The 21,338-nt window shown below is 42.4% G+C and overlaps 1 protein-coding gene across 1 annotated transcript; it reads left to right on the top strand.

Annotated features, from left to right (window-relative positions):
- The first annotated feature begins 13,836 nt into the window (after positions 1-13,836).
- On the top strand, positions 13,837-14,733 carry LOC122679083 (vomeronasal type-1 receptor 4-like). The gene has a single exon (XM_043879342.1). It carries the CDS (start codon positions 13,837-13,839, stop codon positions 14,731-14,733), a length of 897 nt encoding a protein of 298 aa, XP_043735277.1.
- Positions 14,734-21,338: the final 6,605 nt, after the last annotated feature.

The raw sequence follows: 21,338 nt of genomic DNA, 5'->3' as shown, positions 1-21,338 counted from the left end.
GACAACCATTTTGCCTTTTTGCATTTCTTTTTCTTGGGGATGATCTTGATCACTGCCTCCTGTACAATATCTCAAACCTCCGTCCGTCCGTGGTTCTTCTGGCACTTGGTCTATCAGATCTAATCACTTGAATCTACTTGTCACTTCCACTGTATAACCACTGTACTGATTTTGGTCATACCCTAATGGTCTTGTGATTTTCCGTATTTTCTTCAATCTAAGTCTGAATTTTGCAATAAGGAGTTCACGATCTGAACCACAGTCAGCTCCTAGTCTTGTTTTTGGTGACTCCATAGAGCTTCTTCATCTTGCGGCTGCAAAGAGTATAATCACTCTGATTTCGATATTGACTGTTATCCTGTCTGATGTGATGGTATATGAGATTGTTTCTTTCATTTCTTTTTCTGATGTTTCGTTGTTAGTGTTTAGAACTGCAATAGATTTCTGTATATTAATTTTTTATGCAACCTGCACCTTTACCAAATTCTTTGATTTCTGCTGGCATCTTTTGGAATTTCTATGTATAGTATCATGTCATTAGAAAACAGTTTTTACCTCTTCCTTTCCTATTTGGATTTCTTTTATGTCTTTTTCTTCTCTGATTGCTGTGGCTAGGACTTCTAAAACTATATTGAATAGAAGTGGTGAGGGTGAGCATCCTTGTCTTGTTCCTGATATTAGAGAAAATGCTTTCATCTTTTCATAGTTGAGCATGATGTTGACTGAGTTTGTCATATATGGTCTTTATTAGGCAGAAATAAATTGTGGACCATGAGTTTACCTCTTAGTAGAGGAAATTCATCATTTTCATTCAAAAGATAGTGATGGAAAGTTAAGTATAAAATTTAAACCCTCTTTGTATTTTTAACAAAGTATATTTGATTTGCAATATTTTGTTAGTTTCAGGTGTATAGAATAGTGATTAAGTGTTTTTGCACATTATACCCCATTATAGGTTACTACAAAATAATGGCTGTAATTCTCTGTGCTATACATTGTATCTTTGTTGATTATCTGTTTTCTACATAGTAGTTTGTATCAATTCCATATTCTTAATTTGTCCTTTCCCCCTTCCCTTTCCCCTTTGGTAACCATGCATTTGTTTTTTAGATCAGTGAATTAGTGAGTCTGTTTATGTTTTGCATGTTAGTTCATTTGTATTTGGACTTTGCTTGTGGCTCAGCTGGTAAAGAATCCACCTGCAATGCAGGAGACCTGGATTTGATCCCTGGGTTGGGAAGATCCCCTGGAGAAGGGAAAGGCTACCCACTCCATATTCTGGCCTGGAGAATTCCATGGACTGTATGGTCCATGGGGTCGAAAAGAGTCAGACATGAGTGAGTGCCTTTCACTTCCTTTCACTTCATTTGTATTATTTTCTGGAGTCTACATATAAATGATATTATACAGTATTTGTCTTTCTCTGACTTATTTCACTTAGCATAGTATTCTGTAGTTCCATCCGCATTGCTGCAAATGATGGAATTTCATTGTTTTTTATGACTGAGTAATATTTTCATTATATATATATTATATATATATCATTATATATGTATGTATATCACATCTTAATCCAGTTGTCTGTTGACAGATACTTGGGATTCTTCCATGTCTTGGCTATTGCAAATAATACTGCTGCATACATTGGTGTGCGTTTATCTTTTTGAATTAGTATTTTCATAACCCATGATTGGAAGCGCTGGATCACATGGTAGTTCTATTTTTAGTTTTTTGAGGAGCCTCCGTGTTGTTTTCCATAGTGACTGTACCAATTTGCATCCCCATTCTCATTATACATTATGAGTTCCCTTTTTTCCACCTCCTCTCCAATATTTGTAGATTTTTAGACTTTTCAGTGATAGCCATTCTGCCTGGTATGAGGTGATATCTCATTATTGTTTTGATCTGCATGTCTGTAGTAACTAGTGATGTTGAACACCTTTTCATGTGCCCATTAGCCATCTGTATTTCTTCTTTGGAAGAATATCTGTTCAGGTATTTTCCCATCTTTTGATTTTTTTTATACTGAGTTGTATGATCTCTTTGTGTATTTTGGAGATTAACACCTTGTCCATCATATCATTTGCAAATATTTTCTCACATTCAGTAGGTTATCTTTTCATTTTGTCATTGGTTTCCTTTGCTGTGCAAAAGCTCTGAGGTTTAGTTAGGTCCCATTTGTTTATTTTTGCTTTTATTTCTCTTGCCTTAGGAGACTAGCCCAAAACAAATAGTGCTACTATTTATGTCAAAGAGTGTTCTGCATACGTTCACTTTTAGTAGTTTTTTGGTGTCCATCCTTCCTTCTAGTGACTTTGAGCTTTGTTTATGCTGCCTATTCTAATTCCTTTAGGTGGTTGATTAGGTTGTTTATTGAAGATTTTTCTTGTTTTTTGAGGAAATCCTATATTGCTAAAAACTTCTCTCTTAGAACTGCTTTGCTGCATCCCATACATTTTGAAAAGTTGTGTTTCCATTTTCATTTGTCTTAAGGTATTTTCTGATTTCATCTTTGATTTTATCAGTGACCAATTGTTTTTCTTTTTTGTATCGTGTTATTTAATCTCCACATATTTATCCATTTTCCCATTTTCCTTCTGCAATTGATTTTTAGTTTCATACTATTGCAGTTGGAAAAAAATGATTGATATAATTTCTCTCCTCTTAAATTTGTTGAGGCTTATTTTGTGACCCATACCAAGACACATTACAATTAAAATGTCAAAAATTAAAAAGAAGACTATTAAAAGCAGCATGGGAATCCCCATGAAACTATTAGCAGATTTTTCAGCAGAAATCTATAGGCCAAGAGGGGAGTGGCTGAAATATATACAAAATGATTTTTAAAAAAACTTCTAACCAGAAATAGTCTACCTGTAAAAATTATAATTCAGAACTGAAGGGGAGCTAAGGAATTTTAAGACAAGGAAAAGCTAAAGGAGTTGATCACCACTAAAATGGCTTTATAAGAAATGATAAAATAACTTCTTTATGTTGAAAAAAAAAAGCACTAAATAGAAGAAAACATAAAAGTATACATCTCATCAGTTTCAGTTCAGTCGCTCAGTCATGTCCGACTCTTTGCGACCCCATGAATTGCAGCACGCCAGGCCTCCCTGTCCATCACCAACTCCTGGAGTTTACTCAAACCCATGTCCATCGAGTCAGTGAGGCCATCCAGCCATCTCATCCTCTGTTGTCCCCTTCTCCTCCTACCCCCAATCCCTCCCAGCATCAGGGTCTTTTCCAATGAGTTAACTCATCACATGAGGTGGCCAAAGTATTGGAGTTTCAGCTTCAGCATCCGTCCTTCCAATGAACACCCAGGACTGATTTCCTTTAGGATGGACTGGTTGGATCTCCTTGCAGTCCAAGGGACTCTCAAGAGTCTTCTCCAACATCACAGTTCAAAAGCATCAACTTTTTGGCACTCAGCTTTCTTCACAGTCCAATTCTCACATCCATTCATGACTACTGGAAAAACCATAGCCTTGACTAGACAGACCTTTGTTGGCAAAGTAATGTCTCTGCTTTTTAATATGCTATCTAGGTTGGTCATAACTTTCCTTCCAGGGAGTAAGTGTCTTTTAATTTCATGGCTGCAATGACCATCTGCAGTGATTTTGGAGCCCCCCAAAATAAAGTCTGACACTGTTTCCACTGTCTCCCCATCTATTTCCCATGAAGTGATGGGACCAGATGTCATGATACATCTCATAGGTAAAGGTAAATAGACAGTAAAGTTTAAAATAACCTAATGTTGTAAAGCCTTTGACTGTGTGGATCACAATATACTGTGGAATATTCTTCAAGAGATGGGAATACCAGACCACCTGACCTGCCTCTTGAGAAATTTGTATGCAGGTCAGGAATCAACAGTTAGAACTGGACATGGAACAACAGACTGGTTCCAAATAGGAAAAGGAGTACATCAAGGCTGTATATTGTCACCCTGCTTATTTAACTTATATGCAGAGTACATCATGAGAAATGCTGGAGTGGATGAAGCACAAGCTGGAATCAAGATTGCCAGGAGAAATATCAATAACCTCAGATATGTAGATGACACCACCCTTATGGCAGAAAGCGAGGAAGAACTAAAGAGCCTCTTGATGAAAGTGAAAGAGGAGAGTGAAAAAGTTGGCTTAAAGCTCAACATTCAGAAAACTAAGATCATGGCATCTGGTCTCATCCCTTCATGGCAAATAGATGGGGAAACTGGAAACAGTGGCTGATTTTGTTTTTTGAGCTCCAAAATCACTGCAGATGGTGACTGCAGCCATTAAATTAAACTACGCATACTCCTTGGGGGGAAATTTATGACCAACCTAGATAGCATATTAAAAAGCAGAAACATTACTTTGCCAGCAAAGGTCCGTCTAGTCAAGGCTATGATTTTTCCAGTCGTCATGTGAGAAAGTTGAGCACCGAAGAATTGATGCTTTTGAACTGTGGTGTCGGAGAAGACTCTTGAGAGTGCCTTGGACTGCAAGGAGATCCAACCAGTCCATCCTAAAGGAGATCAGTCCTGGGTGTTCACTTGAAGGACTGATGCTGAAGCTGAAACTCCAATACTTTGGCCACCTCATGTGAAGAGCTGACTCATTGGAAAAGACCCTGATGCTGGGAAAGATTGAGGGCAGGAGGAGAAGGGGACGACAGAGGATGAAATGGTTGGATGGCATCACCAACTCAATGGACAAGAGTTTGGGTAAACTCTGGGAGTTGGTGATGGACAGGGAGGCCTGGCATGCTGCAGTTCACGGGGTCGCAAAGAGTCGGACACGACTGAGCAACTGAACTGAACTGACTGAATGTTCTAAGGTGGTAGATTAATAACTTATAAAGGTAGTATATAGATTAAAAGATAAAAGTAGTAAAAAAATATATAACCATAAAATTCATTATAAAATAATTAGTGGTTACACAGGATAAAAAGATGTACATTATCTTTTATAGCAATAGATATTGATACAAAACACCACAAACACAAAATTTTGGTGGGAAATAAATATGTAGAGTTTTAGAATAGGTTTAAACTCAAGTTATTATCATCATAAAGTAGACCATTGTAAATACAAATTGTTATATGTAAGTCTCATGGTACCCACAGAGCAAAAACCCATAGTTGCTATCCAAAAGATAAAGAAAAGAGCATTTAAGCATGCCACCAGAAAAATGTCAACAAATCACAAAGGAAGAGAAACAAGGAAAATAACAGAGAAATGTGAAACAATTAGAAAATAATATGGTAATAAGTACATACCTATCAGTAATTACTTTCAATGCAAATGAACTGAATAGTCTAGTCAGAAGATATTAGAGTAGGTCTTAACAGATAAAAAGCAGGATCCATCTATATGTTACCTACAAGAGACTGATTTCAGATTTAAGGACATTCACAGATTGAAAGTGAAAGAATATATACATATTGTACACTGACTTTAATAAAAAAATTAAAGATTTATAGACAATAATTTAAATAATCGGGGAAAAAAGAAAAGTGATGGCAAAAGATATTCCATGAAAGTGGAAATCAAATGAAAGCTTGGTTAGCTATACTTGTATCAGACAAAATAGACTTAAAAATTGTAATAAGAGGGCATTACATTATGATAAAGGGATCAATGAAAAGGCTATAACATTTATAAATATTTATACATCCAACAAGAGTACACATACACATACACACACACACACACATATGTAACCTATAAGACTCAATCATGAAGAAACAATATCTGAATATTCTTATACACACACACACATGAAGATTAAGTTAGTAATGGATAACCTTCCAAAAAAAAAATGTTTGGACCACATGGCTTCACTGGTGGATTCTACCGAATATTCAAAGAATTAATATCAATATTTTTCAAATCCTTCTAAAATATAGAAGAGGGAATCCTCCAAACTTATTTCACAAAGCCAGCATTAATCTGGTAAGGTTCCCCGATGGCTCAGCAAGTAAAGAATCTGCCTGCAATGCAGATGACTAAGAGAAATGGGCTGGATCCCTGGATCACGAAGATCCCCTGGAGAAGGAAATGGCAACCCACTCTAGTATTGTTGCCTGAAAAATCCCATGGACAGAGGAGCCTGGCAGGCTACAGCCCAGGGCTAACATGATAGCAAAAGCAGGCAGGGTATCACATGGAAAGAAAAATTCAAACTAGTAATTCTGAAGAACATCAATTCCAAAATCCTCATCAAAGTATTAGCAAAGCGAATTCAAAAATATATTAAAAGGATCATACACCATGACAAAATGAGATTTATTCTAGGGCAAGTATGGTTCAACATTTGTAAACCAATCAATGTGATATACCACATAACAAAATGAACAATAAAAATTATATGATTATTTCAACAGATGAAGAAAAAGTGTTCTACAAAATTCAACATTTATTTATGATTAAAACTCTAAACAAAGTGGGTATAGAGAGGAAGTTACCTTATGGTCCAGTGGTTAGGACCCAGCACTTTCACTGCTGTGCCCCATGTTCAGTCCCTGATCAGAGAACTAAGATCCTGCAAGCTGTACAGTACAGCCAATAAAACAAAACTCAAGAAAAAGTGGGTACAGAGGAAACATATCTCAATATAATAAAGGCCATATGTGACAAGCTCACAGCTAATATTATACTCAATGGTAAGAATTTGAAAGCTGTTGTCTAAAATCAGAAACAAGGTAAGAATGACCACTGTCACCACTTTCTTTCAGCATAGTATTGGAAGTCCTAGGCATAGAAATCAAACAAGAAAAATAAATACATTGGGAAAGGGAGAAGTAAAAATCTTAGCACTTGCAGGTGACAGGACATATAGACACATATAGACAGGACACATAGAAAATCCTTAAGACTCCACTCAAAAAACTTATTAGAAATAGTAATTTATATAATAAAAAATAATTGATTCAGACTAGAGAGGATATTGTCTAAGACTATAAAATACATTTTTGTAGCTACTTTACCTGGTGAATTAGACGGTATTTTTTGAAGATGTGAGTTCTGGTTGAAAGCTTACAATATCCATTATATTTATATGACTTTTCTCCTGTGTGAATTGTCTGATGACTTGTAATGTGTGAGCTCTGACTGAAAGATTTTGCACAGGTATGGCATTTACAGAGTTCTCTTGATTGACTTCTCTGATATACTGTAAGGTGTGAGCTCTGACTGAAGGTTTTTCCACATTTACTCCACTTAGAGTTCTTTTCTGGAACGACATGCTTGCTGTGCTTTTTCAGAAGCATTTTTTGCACAGCAGTTACCTTGGTGGTTTCTCTCCAGGGTGACCTCTCAGATGTGTTGCAAGGTAGGAGCTCTGCTCGAAAGTTTTGTCACAGTCATTGCACTGTGGGGTTTCTCTCCTGTGTGTCTCCTGATGATCAATAAGTGGGAATCCTGACTGAATGTGTTCTCACTCTCACTGTATATGTAGGGACTGGGTTTCTCTCCATTGTGCTTTTTGATGTTCACTGAGAGCTGAGTGGCCTTGAAAGGTCTTCCCACATTCAAAACATACATGCGGTTCCTCTTCTGTGTGAATGGACTGCTGCTGGTTATGGGCTGTGAGGTCACTGAAGCCCTATCCACTCTACCACATTTTTAGAGCTTCCCTGCACTGTGAATTCTCTGGTGCTCAGTGAAGGATGAAGCTTTGGCTGAAAGCTTTCCTACATTCACCACATTCATAGGCTTTCTCCCCAGTGTGAATTCCCTGATGGTGAGTAAGGGATTTTTAAAAAATATTTATTTAATTTTGGCAGTGCTGGGTCTTCATTGCTGCACGCAGGCTTTCTCTCATGGTGAGCAAAGGCCATTCTGAATTGCAGTGTGTGGGCTTCTCATTGCGGTGGCTTCTCTTGTTGCAGAGCAAGGGCTCCAGGGCATGTGGGCTTCAGTAGTTGTGGCTCGCAGGCACAGTAGTTGTGGCTCATGGGCTATAGAGTGTGGGCCCAGTGGTTGTGGCTTATGGGTGTAGTTGCTTGGTTGTGGAATCTTTCTGGACCAGGGATCAAACCTGTGTCCCTTCCATTGGTCCACCAGGGAAGTCCTTGAGTAAGGAATTGTTCTGAGGTCATTCTCTGAATTTGCTACATTTGTACATTGTCTCTCTAATGAATTAACTGGTGCTGAATGAAAGATGTGGTGAGGCTGAAGAGTTTTCCACACTCATTGCGCTGAAAAGGTTTGCCCCTAGAGTGGCTTCTCAGGTGCTGAGTATAGTGTGCTCCGCAGATGAGGCCTTGCCACGTTCTGTGCATTTGGATTTCCCTCCCACGTGAATTATGTGGTGTTGCATTACTGATGAACTTTTACTGCTGAATGCTTTCCCACATTCATTGCAATCACAAAAATTCTCTCTGGTACCAACTGTCTGCATCTGAATAGGGCATTCTCTGATGAGGGCTTTTTCTGCATCCAAGGACCCTTGTGAGCATGAATTATCTGTGTTTCAAAAGAAAAACACTGCTCTGGCTGATGGCTTTTTCATATTCACTGAACACAGCTTCTTTCTAGCACGAGCTCTGTCGTATCCAAAAGTCTGAGAAGACCATCAATTTGTTGCCACATTCCTAACGCTCTGGAGTTTCTTCCCTGAGCTGACTGAGCATCCCATTTCAGAGCCTTTTTCTGGTAGGGATGCTGGGCTGTCTACACAGAACTGACAATGCTGGTAGCCCCTATTTCCATCAGTAATATCCAAGTGGTGTTTGTGACTTGCTTCAGAGTTGTGCTGAGTTGCCTCTGCCCCCCAGCCTTACCTCCAGCTGCCTTGGCACTCCCAGGTCTCATATACTCTGGTGTCTAGGAGATGGTTCTTGGTGAGGAAAGATGATTCTCTCATCCCACGTGTCTTTGTGAAGCCTTCGGTCTGAGAGATACAATCAATTAAAAGTTCTTTTGAGTACTGTGGTGGGAATTAGATAATATGGCAATAATGAGACTGGGATAACAAGACAGAACTTAGTGCCTGGTGACATTAATTGCCATGTTATTAAAATCCACAATTAAAAAAGTTTCCCTTAATTAAATGCTTTTTATGGTCCAGACATATTTTATAGCACCTTTTGTGTAATTAATACATTTAATTCACACCACTGCCTTACCTCTGAAGTAGGTCCCATTATTATCTCCATTTCGTAGATGATGAAACTAAAGAAGTTGCCAAAGGCTATATAACAAAATACAAACAAAAGCAGTCTGGTTCCACAGATATTGCTTTAAATGACTTCATTTCTCAGAGGAAAACAGGAGACAACTCAAATGTTCAGTGGTTACAATATTACATTCCATAGAAATTTTGGAAAATGTGGCCTGGGTAGATGTCAGTTTTTATGTTAGATTAAGGTAGCAGAACACAGTTTACTTATAAGTACACTTTAAAAAGTTATGTTAAAAGCCCTTTGTGAAAATGAAACTAGCTCCTACTTTGGGTGTGGTGAGGGATTACAGGTGACTTTTTCATTTAAAAAATTAATTGCAATTAATTGATCTTCTTTTTCTGAGAATCTGGCAAGCTAGACTACTCAGACCAATCATCATCCCCCAATCGTCATTCCCCCAAGAAAGTAAAAAGTGCTATGTGATATCATGACTTAGAAGAAATACATATTTGGTTATTCATAGGACCCAATATATTTTTCATGTATTTGGCCTCCATCCTCAGCTTCTGGCTCCAACTCCCAAATCCCTGGAATGGTCCAGGTGTTGAGCGTGACCAGTTATCTTTTGTCATGCGACTGAGGTGACTTTTGGAAGCGCTTCAGAATGGGGCTGGCTGCCAGGGGAGGCAGCCTGTGAACAGAGGTTGGGGTTTTCAGGACCACCCCGATTTCTGGGAAGGGGAGGGTGGCTGGAGGTGTCTGTCAGTCACCCATAGATAATGATGTAGTCAATCTTGACTACGTGAAAAAGCCTCCATAAAAACCCTAAAGTCAGCTTTCTGGCCCCTTTGCAGAAAGCTTTAAATGCAGGGAACCCACATGCTTCCACCCATCTCCACGTGGGGCCTCAGGCCTCAGAGCACAGACGCTCCTTTGTTTGGAACCTTGCCCCATGTAGTTCTTCACTTGGCTGTTGAGTCATGTCTTTTAATATCCTTTTATGATAGTCCTAGATCTAGAGAGTCATTGGGATAGTAAGAAAGAAGTAATAAGCAGGAGGAATGAACAAAACATTAAAAAAATTTATAATAGGTTAACAAAGCCAAAACTTGGTTCTTTGAAGAAACAGAGTTCACAAATGCCTATTGAGACCAGTCAATGAAAAGAGAGAAAAGCACCAAAAGCCAGCATCTCAGATGGAAACATGCTGCACACATAAAAAAGATGTGTAATTTTGCCCATGATTCAGTGCTATAGTTTCTGTGAGACAGAAACTAATTTAGGGATTAGAGGATGTGTCCCTCAGGAAGTGACCTGTATGATGAGAAGTGTGTGTCTGTGTGTGTCTGTGTGTATGTCTGTGTGTTGTGTGTGTGTGTTTGTGTGTGTCTGTGTTGTCTGTCTGTATTGTGTCTGTGTGTTGTGTGTCTGTGTGTCTGTGTGTTATGTGTGTGTGTCTATCTGTGTCTGTGTTTGTGTTGTCTGTATTGTATCTGTGTGTGTGTGTCTGTGTGTATGTCTGTGTGTTGCGTGTGTGTATCTGTGTGTTGTGTGTGTGTCTGTGTTCTGTCTGTATTGTGTCTGTGTGTGTCTGTGTGTTGTGTGTGTGTCTATCTGTGTCTGTGTTTGTGTTGTCTGTCTGTATTGTGTCTGTCTGTGTGTGTGTGTCTGTGTGTATGTCTGTGTGTTGCGTGTGTGTTTGTATCTGTGTGTTGTGTGTGTGTCTGTGTTCTGTCTGTATTGTGTGTGTGTGTCTGTGTTTGTGTTGTCTGTATTGTGTCTGTGTGTGTGTGTTGTGTGTGTGTGTATGTGTGTGTAACACACACAGCACAAAGGCCTGACTGCTCTGGTAGAAGGGCAGGAATGGCAGTGGACTGCAGCGTGAAGATCTTGGTGGGCTGATGGGGCACAGCTGTGGACGGGGAGGGTCCTGAGAAGGCCCATCAGAGGCGGTGGTGCTGGGATGATGAGGGAGGGAGGGGAGATGCCACGTTTCCAAAGTGGTCACTGTATCTCCACACTCTGGCCAGGCCAGGTGCAGGACTCCTTCCCCAGGCTGCCCATGTGCTCCCAAGATGACCCAAGGCTTCCTCCAGGCTCCGGGCTGCAGCCTCTCCCTCAGCACTTGGTCCAGGGAAAGGTTCCCACAGGACTGGGAAGGCACGGGCTGGGCCAGTCTGACCTGAGGGCCTGCTCGGCATCCTCTCCTCTCCTTGGACTGGGAAGAAGGAACATCCGCGACCCCAGCTCCTACTTCCTTTCCCTTCATCTCCTGCCCACTGAACAGACATGCAACTCCTCCCCAGGGTGTGGACATAGCAGGGAGGCCCCATTCACACACACACCCCCACCAGACCACCAGCTCACTTCACAGAAGGTGCAAATCTAAGAAGCAACAGCACAACAAAGAAAACTTCAGGAACTGTAGCTGGGGGTTGAAGGTCTGGCTAGAAGTCATCAAGGCTGTGTCAGGATCATGGAGGCTGGAAGATGTTTGCAAACCCCTGACATCCTGCATATAGGGATGAGACTGGAGGGGAAGGGACCAGGACTGCCAGGACTGGAAACACAGCACCCGCCCCTGGCTGGGAGCGGTGGTGCACAGCTCGGGACCCTCCATGGGTCACCTTGAACTTACCAGAGGGACGTCCCTGTCAGAAGGGACAACAGCGAGCCCACGTGGGAGACCCGGCTGGGAGGGTCCCTGTCCCCCCCTGAACAGTACCCCCTTCCCCCCAGTTGACATAAACCTCCCCCTGTATCCCCAGGAGCTGGAAGACCTTCCCTTTGGCAGTGCATGCTGCTCATTAGGCCTCCTGCCTAATCACGGGTAACTGCTGCTGAACTCGCACCTGGGACACACGTGCATACCTCCCCGGAGATACCCAGACTCCCTGTTCAGTGTCAGGGCAGGTGACACAGTGACAGCCGCTCTGGGGCCAGACTCGCAAAGCCCATGCCTATATCAGTGGCCGCAGACACGCCCTGCATATCCTGCCAGTCACTCCCTACCCGAGGCCCAGCAGCGCAGGTGAGTCTGAGTGTCCTCGGGGCTCCGGTCAGGGCTGGGCTGCAGATGGGCTCGTGCTCCCTGGCGGAGGTGCTGGGGGCTCAGATGTGAGCCCACAGGAGCCTGGCCTCCGGTCTCAGGTGGCACCCAGCCTTGCCCAGGCCCTGTTTCAGCAGGATTGTGTGGGCTGCGGCAGCTTGTGGTGGGGACAATGTGAGGACGGACAGTGCAGTGGGGACTCTGACTCCCCAGAAGTGTGGGGAAGGTGTGTCTGTCCTCAAGGCTCCATGCGTGCTGAATTCCAGCCTGCCTCTGACTCTCTCTACTTTCCTGCCTTCTCAGTGAAGAAAGGGCGGTGCTGTGCTTTGGCTCACCGCCACCTGCCTGGACATGGTCTCAGAGACAGAAATGGTTTTGCTTTTAGCATTTGGGGTCATAATGCAGCCCATAAATCATGACAAAATCGTTGTGTGAGAATGCGAGGGTCTCTGCTTTGAATTATGTCATTTCTGGTGTGAGAAGTGACAGATTCCCTAACATTCCATGCAATGGGACCGCAAAGGGGAAGGAAAGGAAGCAGAGCCCGAGAACAGAAGGAAGTGAGCACAGTCCCAGCAGCAGCTTATGACCTGATGACTGTGTGCATCACACAACATTCATGACTTTTCCTCCAAGCCTCTTACATACAGATGAGAAGTGTAGTTTGCAGCAGGTTTGTAGGTTAAGTAAGGTGACTATAAATACTATCAAGTATTCAGTAAGTTACTTGGTGTTGGAAATCTAGAAGCAGACATATCCCGACTTCTGACTGTCACTGTGTGTGTATGTTTGTATGTCTGCATTTTTATAGATATATTGGTTTCCCTATTATTCTTCTCTTCCCTATCTTTGAATGTATCTCCTATATCATCAATTGCTAACTATTGACCATGTTTATCCAGTAGACCTCACGCATAGCTACTGATGACCAGAGCTTCTGTATGTCATGCTCATTTCATTGCTCATTCAGCATTTTTGGTTATCATGCGAATCCCCCTGGCTTTGCCCCTGCTGGTCTCCTTTTCATTCTAAAACTAAATTCAGATATCCTGGAGTCTGGACAACCTTCACATATTCCTTGATGTTACTTCCTCCAGACGTTTGCACAGTTCTTATTCTGATAATTTAAATTTACTTGTTAAATGTGTTTATGAATTTTTTTCCCCTAAAATCAGAAATGAAGACTTCACCAATCATTGAGTTGGAAATAAGCAGGAATTCGATAGAGTGGGAGAAAGAGAAGGCCTGAGCCTGGGTGAGCATAAACTGTCCCTCTGCACGCTCTGCTCATGGTGAGCAGAGGTACTAACCATTGGCCATCCTGGTGAGCCGATTAATTTCTTTGGTTGATGAACTCTCTCAGGCCTTCAGTGTCTCTTCTTGGTCAGTGCAGATGGTGAGGGCCAGGATCCCTGTGATTCCTTCTCTGTCTGTGCAGATGGTGTGGGCCAGGGTCCCTGTGATTCCTTCTCCATCAGTGCAGATGGTGAGGGCCAGGGTCCCTGTGATTCCTTCTCTGTCTGTTCAGATGGTGAGGGCCAGGGTCCCTGTGATTCCTTCTCCATCAGTGCAGATGGTGAGGGCCAGGGTCCCTGTGATTTCTGGGCTTGCCATGCTATTTTATTATGTTCCAGGAGGCCACCTGGTTCCCCGGCCACACACCTGCACAGACATGGCACAGGCGACTGCTGGTGTCATGGTCCTGAAGGCTGTGTTCCTCTTCCAGGCGGGAGCTGGCATTCTGGGAAACGCCTTCCTCCTGTCCACCTACAGCTCCTCCTTTCTCACTGGGCACAGGCCAAAGCCCACAGACGTGGTTCTGTCCAACTTGGCTGTGGCCAACTCCTTGGTTCTCATCTCCAAGGGGACACCTCACTTGGTGGATGTGCTGGGACTCCCAGGTGCCCTGGGGACCTCTGGGTATAGAGTCTCCTACTACTTGCACAGGGTGTCCCAGGATCTTTCTCTCTGCACCACCTGCCTGCTGAGCTGCCTGCAGGCCATCACCATTAGCCCCAGGAGTGCGGCATGGGCAGCCCTCAAGGGCTGGGCGTCAAAGAACATGGGCTCCTCCTGCCTGCTCTGCTGGACCCTGAATCTGGCAATCAACTCCTTCTTTCCCATGCAGATAAGTGTCTCCTGGGACAATAGCAGTGTTTCCAGAACAGAGAATCTCCTCTTTTGCCAGTACAAGTTCTCCCTGTCTGGATTATCTGTAATCCTAGTCTCCTTTGTGGGTGCCACGTTAATAGTCCTTATGATCTTGGCTAGCGTCTACATGGTGTGTCTCCTGCATAGTCACCGCCGGAGAGTGCATTACGTCCACCACTCTAGCCTCACCCGTAGGACGTCTCCTGAGAAAAGGGCCACTAACACCATCCTGCTCATGGTGGCTAACTTCATTCCCTTTTACTTCTTCAATTCCATGTGTATATTTTATGACACAACGTCTTTTAGTTCCTACTTGTGGCTGCAGCACACCCTGAAGCTTCTTGCTATATGCTTTCCCTCGCTCAGCCCCTTGCTGCTGCTGCTTCAGAACTCCAGAGTCCTGGGGTCTTGCCTTTAGACTCTGGAAGTGTCAGCCAGTCTCTCCTCTCTCTTGCCTGCCTGCATAGCTTCCTTCCTTTCTTCCACAGGCTTTTCGTGAAACTCCTGCAAGGTGCTCGTTATTAATACAAATAGATCCAGAGCACTCTTACCAACCTTTGCAGTCTCTCTCAGCCTGTCTCTGTACCAATCTCTCACGGCCTCTCAAAGAGACAAAGTGTAACACTAATAATCCAGTACAACACAGCGTGGTTTTAACTTAAGATATTTAGAGGAAAAATAATTTATCTTCCACATATCAATGTTAATGTTTTTCTTTCTCTTCCATGTGTATGGGAAGAAAGGTATAATCTGGGAGAACTCTATTGGGATTTTAATAAGTTCCTTTGCTGTTATAGGAAATTGAGTAAAATAAAGCAAGTAAGAGCATAGTGTTGGCATTTATCAGATATAGTTTTCATCTGGATCACACCACTTCTTCAGGGCTGTGTGATTTTATACTATTTAGCCATTTTGAGTTTCTGTATATTTTATGTCATAGAATTATAATGAAGGTAACTGTGACTCTGTGACTCTAGGTATCTGTGTCTGATGCTGTATGTCTCTTTAGTTACTATAATTAGCAAAATATGTTATTAACAATAATAATAATTGATAGACACATGACAATTATGGAAAATTCAAGAATATTGGAACCACATTTCACATTAAGGTAATACTGATTTCATTAGTTTTAACAAACTCCACGAGTTATGTTTCATTCATCACATATTCTAAGTCAGATATACTGTATACATTGTTAATATTAGTATAACTCTCTAGCACACCTGATATAATTATTGTCCTTTCCCATGTGGATTGTATGACTCCTGTATCATTTCCTAAAGCCCAAGGTTGCAGAGCAAAGAAGTACAATTTTTTTTTCAGTGTTAAAAAGTATGCATTTTATTCAAAGTACATTTTTTTTAATAGTGTTTTGTTTTATTTTTATTTTTTAATTTTACCTATTTACCTCCAGGCATATTTTCACCAATACAAATCAGACTATTGCTGTGTCTATCACATATACAACATGAATTATGGTCAGACACTCTTATAGGTACATTGTGACTATTAACTTATGTGATTCTTTAACAAACCCCATGTAGCAGTTGTTTTATTTTATTTTGAATCCAACACACATCTTTTATTATTCAAACATTTTTAAACAGGCTATTTGCCAACACTTGGATAATTTAATATTTCACAAACAGATATTTAATAAAGAGCAGTAAACTATGAGTTTTAACAAAAAAAGGGAGAGAAGATTAAGGGAGAGAAGATTTCCATTGGCTTACTTAAAAACGAGGGCTTCCCTGGTAGCTCAGCTGGTAATGAATCCGCCTGCATTGCAGGAGACCCTAGTTCAATTGCTGGGTCAGGAAGATCCCCTAGAAAAGGGATAGGCTACCCACTCCAGTATTCTTGGATTTCCCTGGTGGCTCAGCTGGTAATGAATCCGCCTGCATTGCAGGAGACCCCAGTTCAATTGCTGGGTTGGGAAGATCCCCTGGAAAAGGGATAGGCTACCCACTCCAGTATTCTTGGACTTCCCTGGTGGTTCAGATGGTAAAGAATCCACCTGCAATGCAGGAGACCTAGGTTCAATCCCTGGTGTGGGAAGATCCCACTCCAGTGTTCGGGCCTTGGAGAATTCCATGGATTGTATTGTCCATGGACTCCCAAAGAGTTGGACACAACTGAGTGACTTTGACTTTAACTTTCACTTAAAAAGGAAGTAATCATCAGTTAAATCCTGTGACCTGCCTTGATTGATCAAGCTCACTTTACTTGTTGCTGCAGAAGACTTGTGTGTCCTTCAAATGTAATCAAAACAACGTTTGCTCAAGTTGTTTTTGTTGAAGGAACTTGGAGTCAGATGGTACATTTGAGCTGAGCTACTAAAGGTGGGCTAAGACTAATGACCCTCCAGCTGGGCATGTGCAAGTTTCCACTCACTGACCTGACTCAGAAGGCCAAGAGCAACCCCCTCGGAACACCCTGGTGTGACCACTTCGTGAGCATGTATTCTAAAGAAGCATGCAGCTTAGGTGTGCCTGTGCTGGATGATTACCTCACCTTCTTCTCATTGCCCATTACTTTTCCCCACACTTCCCACATCTCAGCTTTACCCACACAGATCACAAACCCTTTACCTTCTGGGAGGCTGGGGATGAGCCTTGTTCTCCAGTCTCCACACTTGGCTGCCTCATGGATAAGCCCCCTCTCAGATGCACGGCTTGTCTTCTCAGCATTTGGCTTGCTGCAGATGGCTCAGTGGTAAAGAATCTGCCTGTCGATGCAGAATGCAGGAGACACAGGAGACGTGGGGTCAACCCTGGGTCAGGAAGATTCCTGGAGGAGGGCATGGCAACCCGCTCCAGTATTCTTCCTGGGAAATCCATGGACAGAGGAGCCTGTTGGACTACAATCTGCAGGGTCACAAAGAGTCGAACATGCCTGAGCACACATGCACCGTGGGGAAATCAAACCTGGTTCGGTAACTTATATAATTCAGAGAATTAAAAGTTGCAATATCTGTGAATTCCTAATACCCAGCCTAGTGTGTGTTAAATGCAGAGAAAATGCTCCCATTTGTCACTCAACTCAGGGGAGCTCACTGAAACGTTTTGCTGCCCACACCAAGGGGCAATTCAGACGCTCACCTTGGTGTGTAAATAAGTAAAGCTCAGATGAATCCATGTTAAATGATACAGCATAGAGGTATTCACTTTTATTATTTATTTTGTGGTTCCAGTAACTATTTGCTCCAGGAAAAGCATAAACAATTTTGCTAAATTTTGGGTTTCTGATTAGCTATAACTTTTCCAAAACCACGGATTCTCTGATGGCTCCATGTGGCTTCTGAAGGGAGTAAATAGTGAGCCCACAAAGAACAACTTTGAACCACATCCTAGTAAACAGGCAAAGCTAGTGGAAAGTAAAAGAAGAAATAGCAGACCATCGCAGGTCCTGGAAATTGACGTAGGAGCAGGCAAAAGTGAAGACACAATCACCCTGAAAAGTCACCTGCGTCTTTGAAGAACAGGGAGGTCTGTGGCACCTGACCCTGACCCACGCCCTCTTTTCCCCGACACGCCCCCTCTCTCCTGCTGAAAACTTGGGTTGACAAGGATTCACTCCATTGGGTGTGACTAGGAGGATGGAGATTCCTCCTCTTCCATCTCCAGGCAAGAGACTGGAAGGAATCTCCCTGAAAGAGTCAGGCTGCCAATCCTTCTCATATCCTCAGCATCATGTGAAAAGGGCACAATTCAAGGGTTAAGGTTAAGGGTTCCATCTCCTGTCTGTCTCCTTGGAAGCAGGAAATTAATCTCTCCTGTGAAAGGTACACCACCTGGGAGCTGAGACCTGAGGGTGGAGGGCTGTAGGCATGCTGGCTTCTGCACATAAGTTCCTTCTGGAAGCCTTCTGTCATGACTGCTGAGGTGCCATTACTTTTGTGACAACCGAAGCCAACTCCTCTCTGTGCCTATTTCTGAGAAAAGCTGAGTCTGAGCCTCTGCAGATTCTCTGCATTTCTTGGCACAGAGACTGACCCGCACCCTCCCATCCTGCCAGACCCCTTGTACAAACACCTCCCTTTTAAGAGTTCTTTTTCCTCATCCAGATAATAACACCCAACTCAGCAAACCAGCTGACAAATCTCCAGCTGGTCTCTTTCTACCTCAGCCACTTCAGAGTCACTCTCTCAGAAGTGCTTCAGCTCAATGACTCACTGCTGTGTCCCTCTCTCTGGCACAATGCCATCCCTGGTGGGCCCCATTTCCTGTCACCATGACGGCCTTGCTCTGTTGAGCTGGACACAGTGCCCCAAAGTGGCCTGATGGTAGCACCATACCTTCAAAAGGACCAACACCCCAAAGCCACCATCAACATGGTGGTCCAGAGATTGGGGATGTGTGTGTGCCTCCCATAAAACCGTTGCTCAGGAGACCCCAGCATCTATCAACAATCTTCTCCATGTTCTCCTGACCTTTTTTCTTCCTCTTTTCGGCTGATATCTTGCTAGACTGTTCATGGAGAGATTAGATACCATCCAGCAAGAGCAGACTCATCTCCCCAACACATGAGAAAAGAACAGACATCGGCCTGCACCCATTTTATCCTCCTCTGCCTGCCTGGCCCATCATGGCAGCAAAAGGTGTCCCTTCTCCCATCAGAAGCAAACCCCAGGTAAAGGACTTAGGTGTAATGGAAACCAGATTATTGTCTTGAGCTTCAGACACTTTGGGGCTTCCCAGGTAGCTCAGATGGTAAAGGATCTGCCTGCAATGCAGGAGACTGGGGTTTGATCCCTAGATCGGGAAGATCCCCTGGAGGAGGAGATGGCAACCCCCTCCAGTATTCTTGTCTGAAGAATTCCATGGACAGAGAAGTCTGGGGTCCATGGGGTTGCAAAGAGTCAGACATGACTGAGCGACTAACACATACATATACATACATACAGACACTTTAAAAAATAGCAAAAACAAAGCAACCCTCTCAGGACACCAAGTGCAAAAAGGGTGTGCTGAGCTCTTTCTTCCTGGAAGCAGGAGAGAAAATAGCCACCCCAAGCCCCACGGAATATGTCCTTCATCTGCTGGAAGGTGAATGACATTGTTATTGTCAAGGGCAGACAGTTGAGAACAAGAGAATTCTGTACAGACAGACCTTATTGAATACAATCCTCGTCAGCCTCCCCACATGGTGTACTTCCTTTTTCTTTCTTTTTTTTTTTTTTTTCCATTTATTTTTATTAGTTGGAGGCTAATTACTTCACAACATTTTTTCATAATCACCTCTCTTTGTTCAACTCAACAGAAAAGCATTTAGGTTTTGCCACTTCTTTCTCCAGGTCTTTCTTCATTTCCTTAGGAGGGCGCCCTGGGTCACGTCAAACTCAAGGGAAATAAATGCAGATGCTTCTCTCCTGTGCATCGGTCTTGTGTCCACTTTGTTCTCAGGATCAGCTGTCAACCCTCAGAGAGTGGAAGTGTGGTTTTGTCTTGGCGACATCTTTCTTGCTGATCATTGAATTCTACCTTGTTCCTTGGCTTAATTCCTCAGTATGCTGACATGCTGTCGGCCACCATCTTCAGAAATTCTGAAAATGAAACACGTTCTCACCATATGATCCAGTCATCGAACTCTTTGATTCCATGGACCCAAGTGAGCCGAATGCTTATATCTAATGCTTATAGAAGTCTATATAGGACTTTAATGTCAGCTTTATTCATAACTGGCAGAACTTGGAAGCCACCAAGATGTCCTTCAGGTGTTGAATGGACACATAGACTGAGCTTCATCCATGCAACAGGATGTTCTTCAGTGCTGAAAAGTCACGAGAGATATGGAGTCATGGGCAGACAGGAGGGGAACCTTCAGTGCATTTTATTCATTGAAAGAAGCCAATCTGGAGAAGCGGCAAATCTTAAGATACCAACTACCTAGGACATTCCTGAAAAGGCAAACCACGAAAAGGGTGAAAAGATCAGTGCATAGCCAGCGGTTTGTGGCAGCGTTGAGGGGTGGGGGGTGATAAGTAAGTCAAGCACAGAGGGTTTTTAAGACAAGAAATTATACAGTGTGGTACATTGATGGTCAGATAAGAGTCAAAACCCATAGAATGTACAACACTAGGAGTGATGCCTAATGTAGATGCTGGACTCTGGCAACCATGATGTTTTCATGTAGATTCATCCATAGTAACTGACTTACAGAATGTTGATACGATAGTTGGGGAGCAGGAGGCTTTGAGCCCCTGGGTGGGGGGTGGGAATAACAGAGCAGGGAGCTTATGGCACCTCCCTGTGCCTGTCTAATTTTACTGCGAACTCAAAACTTCCTTAAAAAACGATAAAGCCTGTTTGAACAAACAAACATTCTAGTATTATGCCAATCACTGTTCCTCTTCAGTTCCTCAATTTGTCTGATCCGCTGGAGAGTCAAACTTCAGCAGATATTTTCCTTTCAATCTGCCTCCTTTCTAAGTTTCATGTGACATCTGGATTTTAATCTCACTACACTCTTTTACTTTCTAAAGATAGAATTTTTCTTCTTTTTAAATTTATTTATTTATTTAATTTTTGGTTTACATGATCTTGGTTCCCCAACTAGGGATTGAAGCCAGGCTGTCCCAGTGAAAACACTGAGTTCTAACCACTGGACCACAAGAAAATTCCCTTTTAAAAAAATTGATGTATAAATGACAGACAATATTATATTGGGTTGGCAAAAATTTTATTTTGGTTTTTAAGTAAAAATAAAAGACATAGTTTTGATTTTCACCAAGAGCTTTACTGAACAATGTATTCACCGTTTTGTTTCACTGCCTTCTGCCATTTTCCAGGCAACTTTATAATTCTGTCCTCCAAAAACTTTTTTTTTTTTTTTCCTCCAAAAACTTTTTATCTTTTTGCACAAAGAGCTGTTCCAGGTGCCTTTTACAGTTGTCCATGGAATTGAAATTTTTTCCCTTAAGATAATTTTGTAAAGACTGAAATAAATGGAAATCTGAAGGTGAAATGTCTGCTGAATATGGTGACTAAATCAGAACTTCTTAGCCAAGCTGTAATAGTT

This window comes from Cervus elaphus, chromosome 21 (assembly GCF_910594005.1).
Source record: "Cervus elaphus chromosome 21, mCerEla1.1, whole genome shotgun sequence".
In the NCBI taxonomy this organism is placed as follows: domain Eukaryota; kingdom Metazoa; phylum Chordata; class Mammalia; order Artiodactyla; family Cervidae; genus Cervus; species Cervus elaphus.
This window is presented reverse-complemented; position numbering and strand designations above follow the sequence as displayed.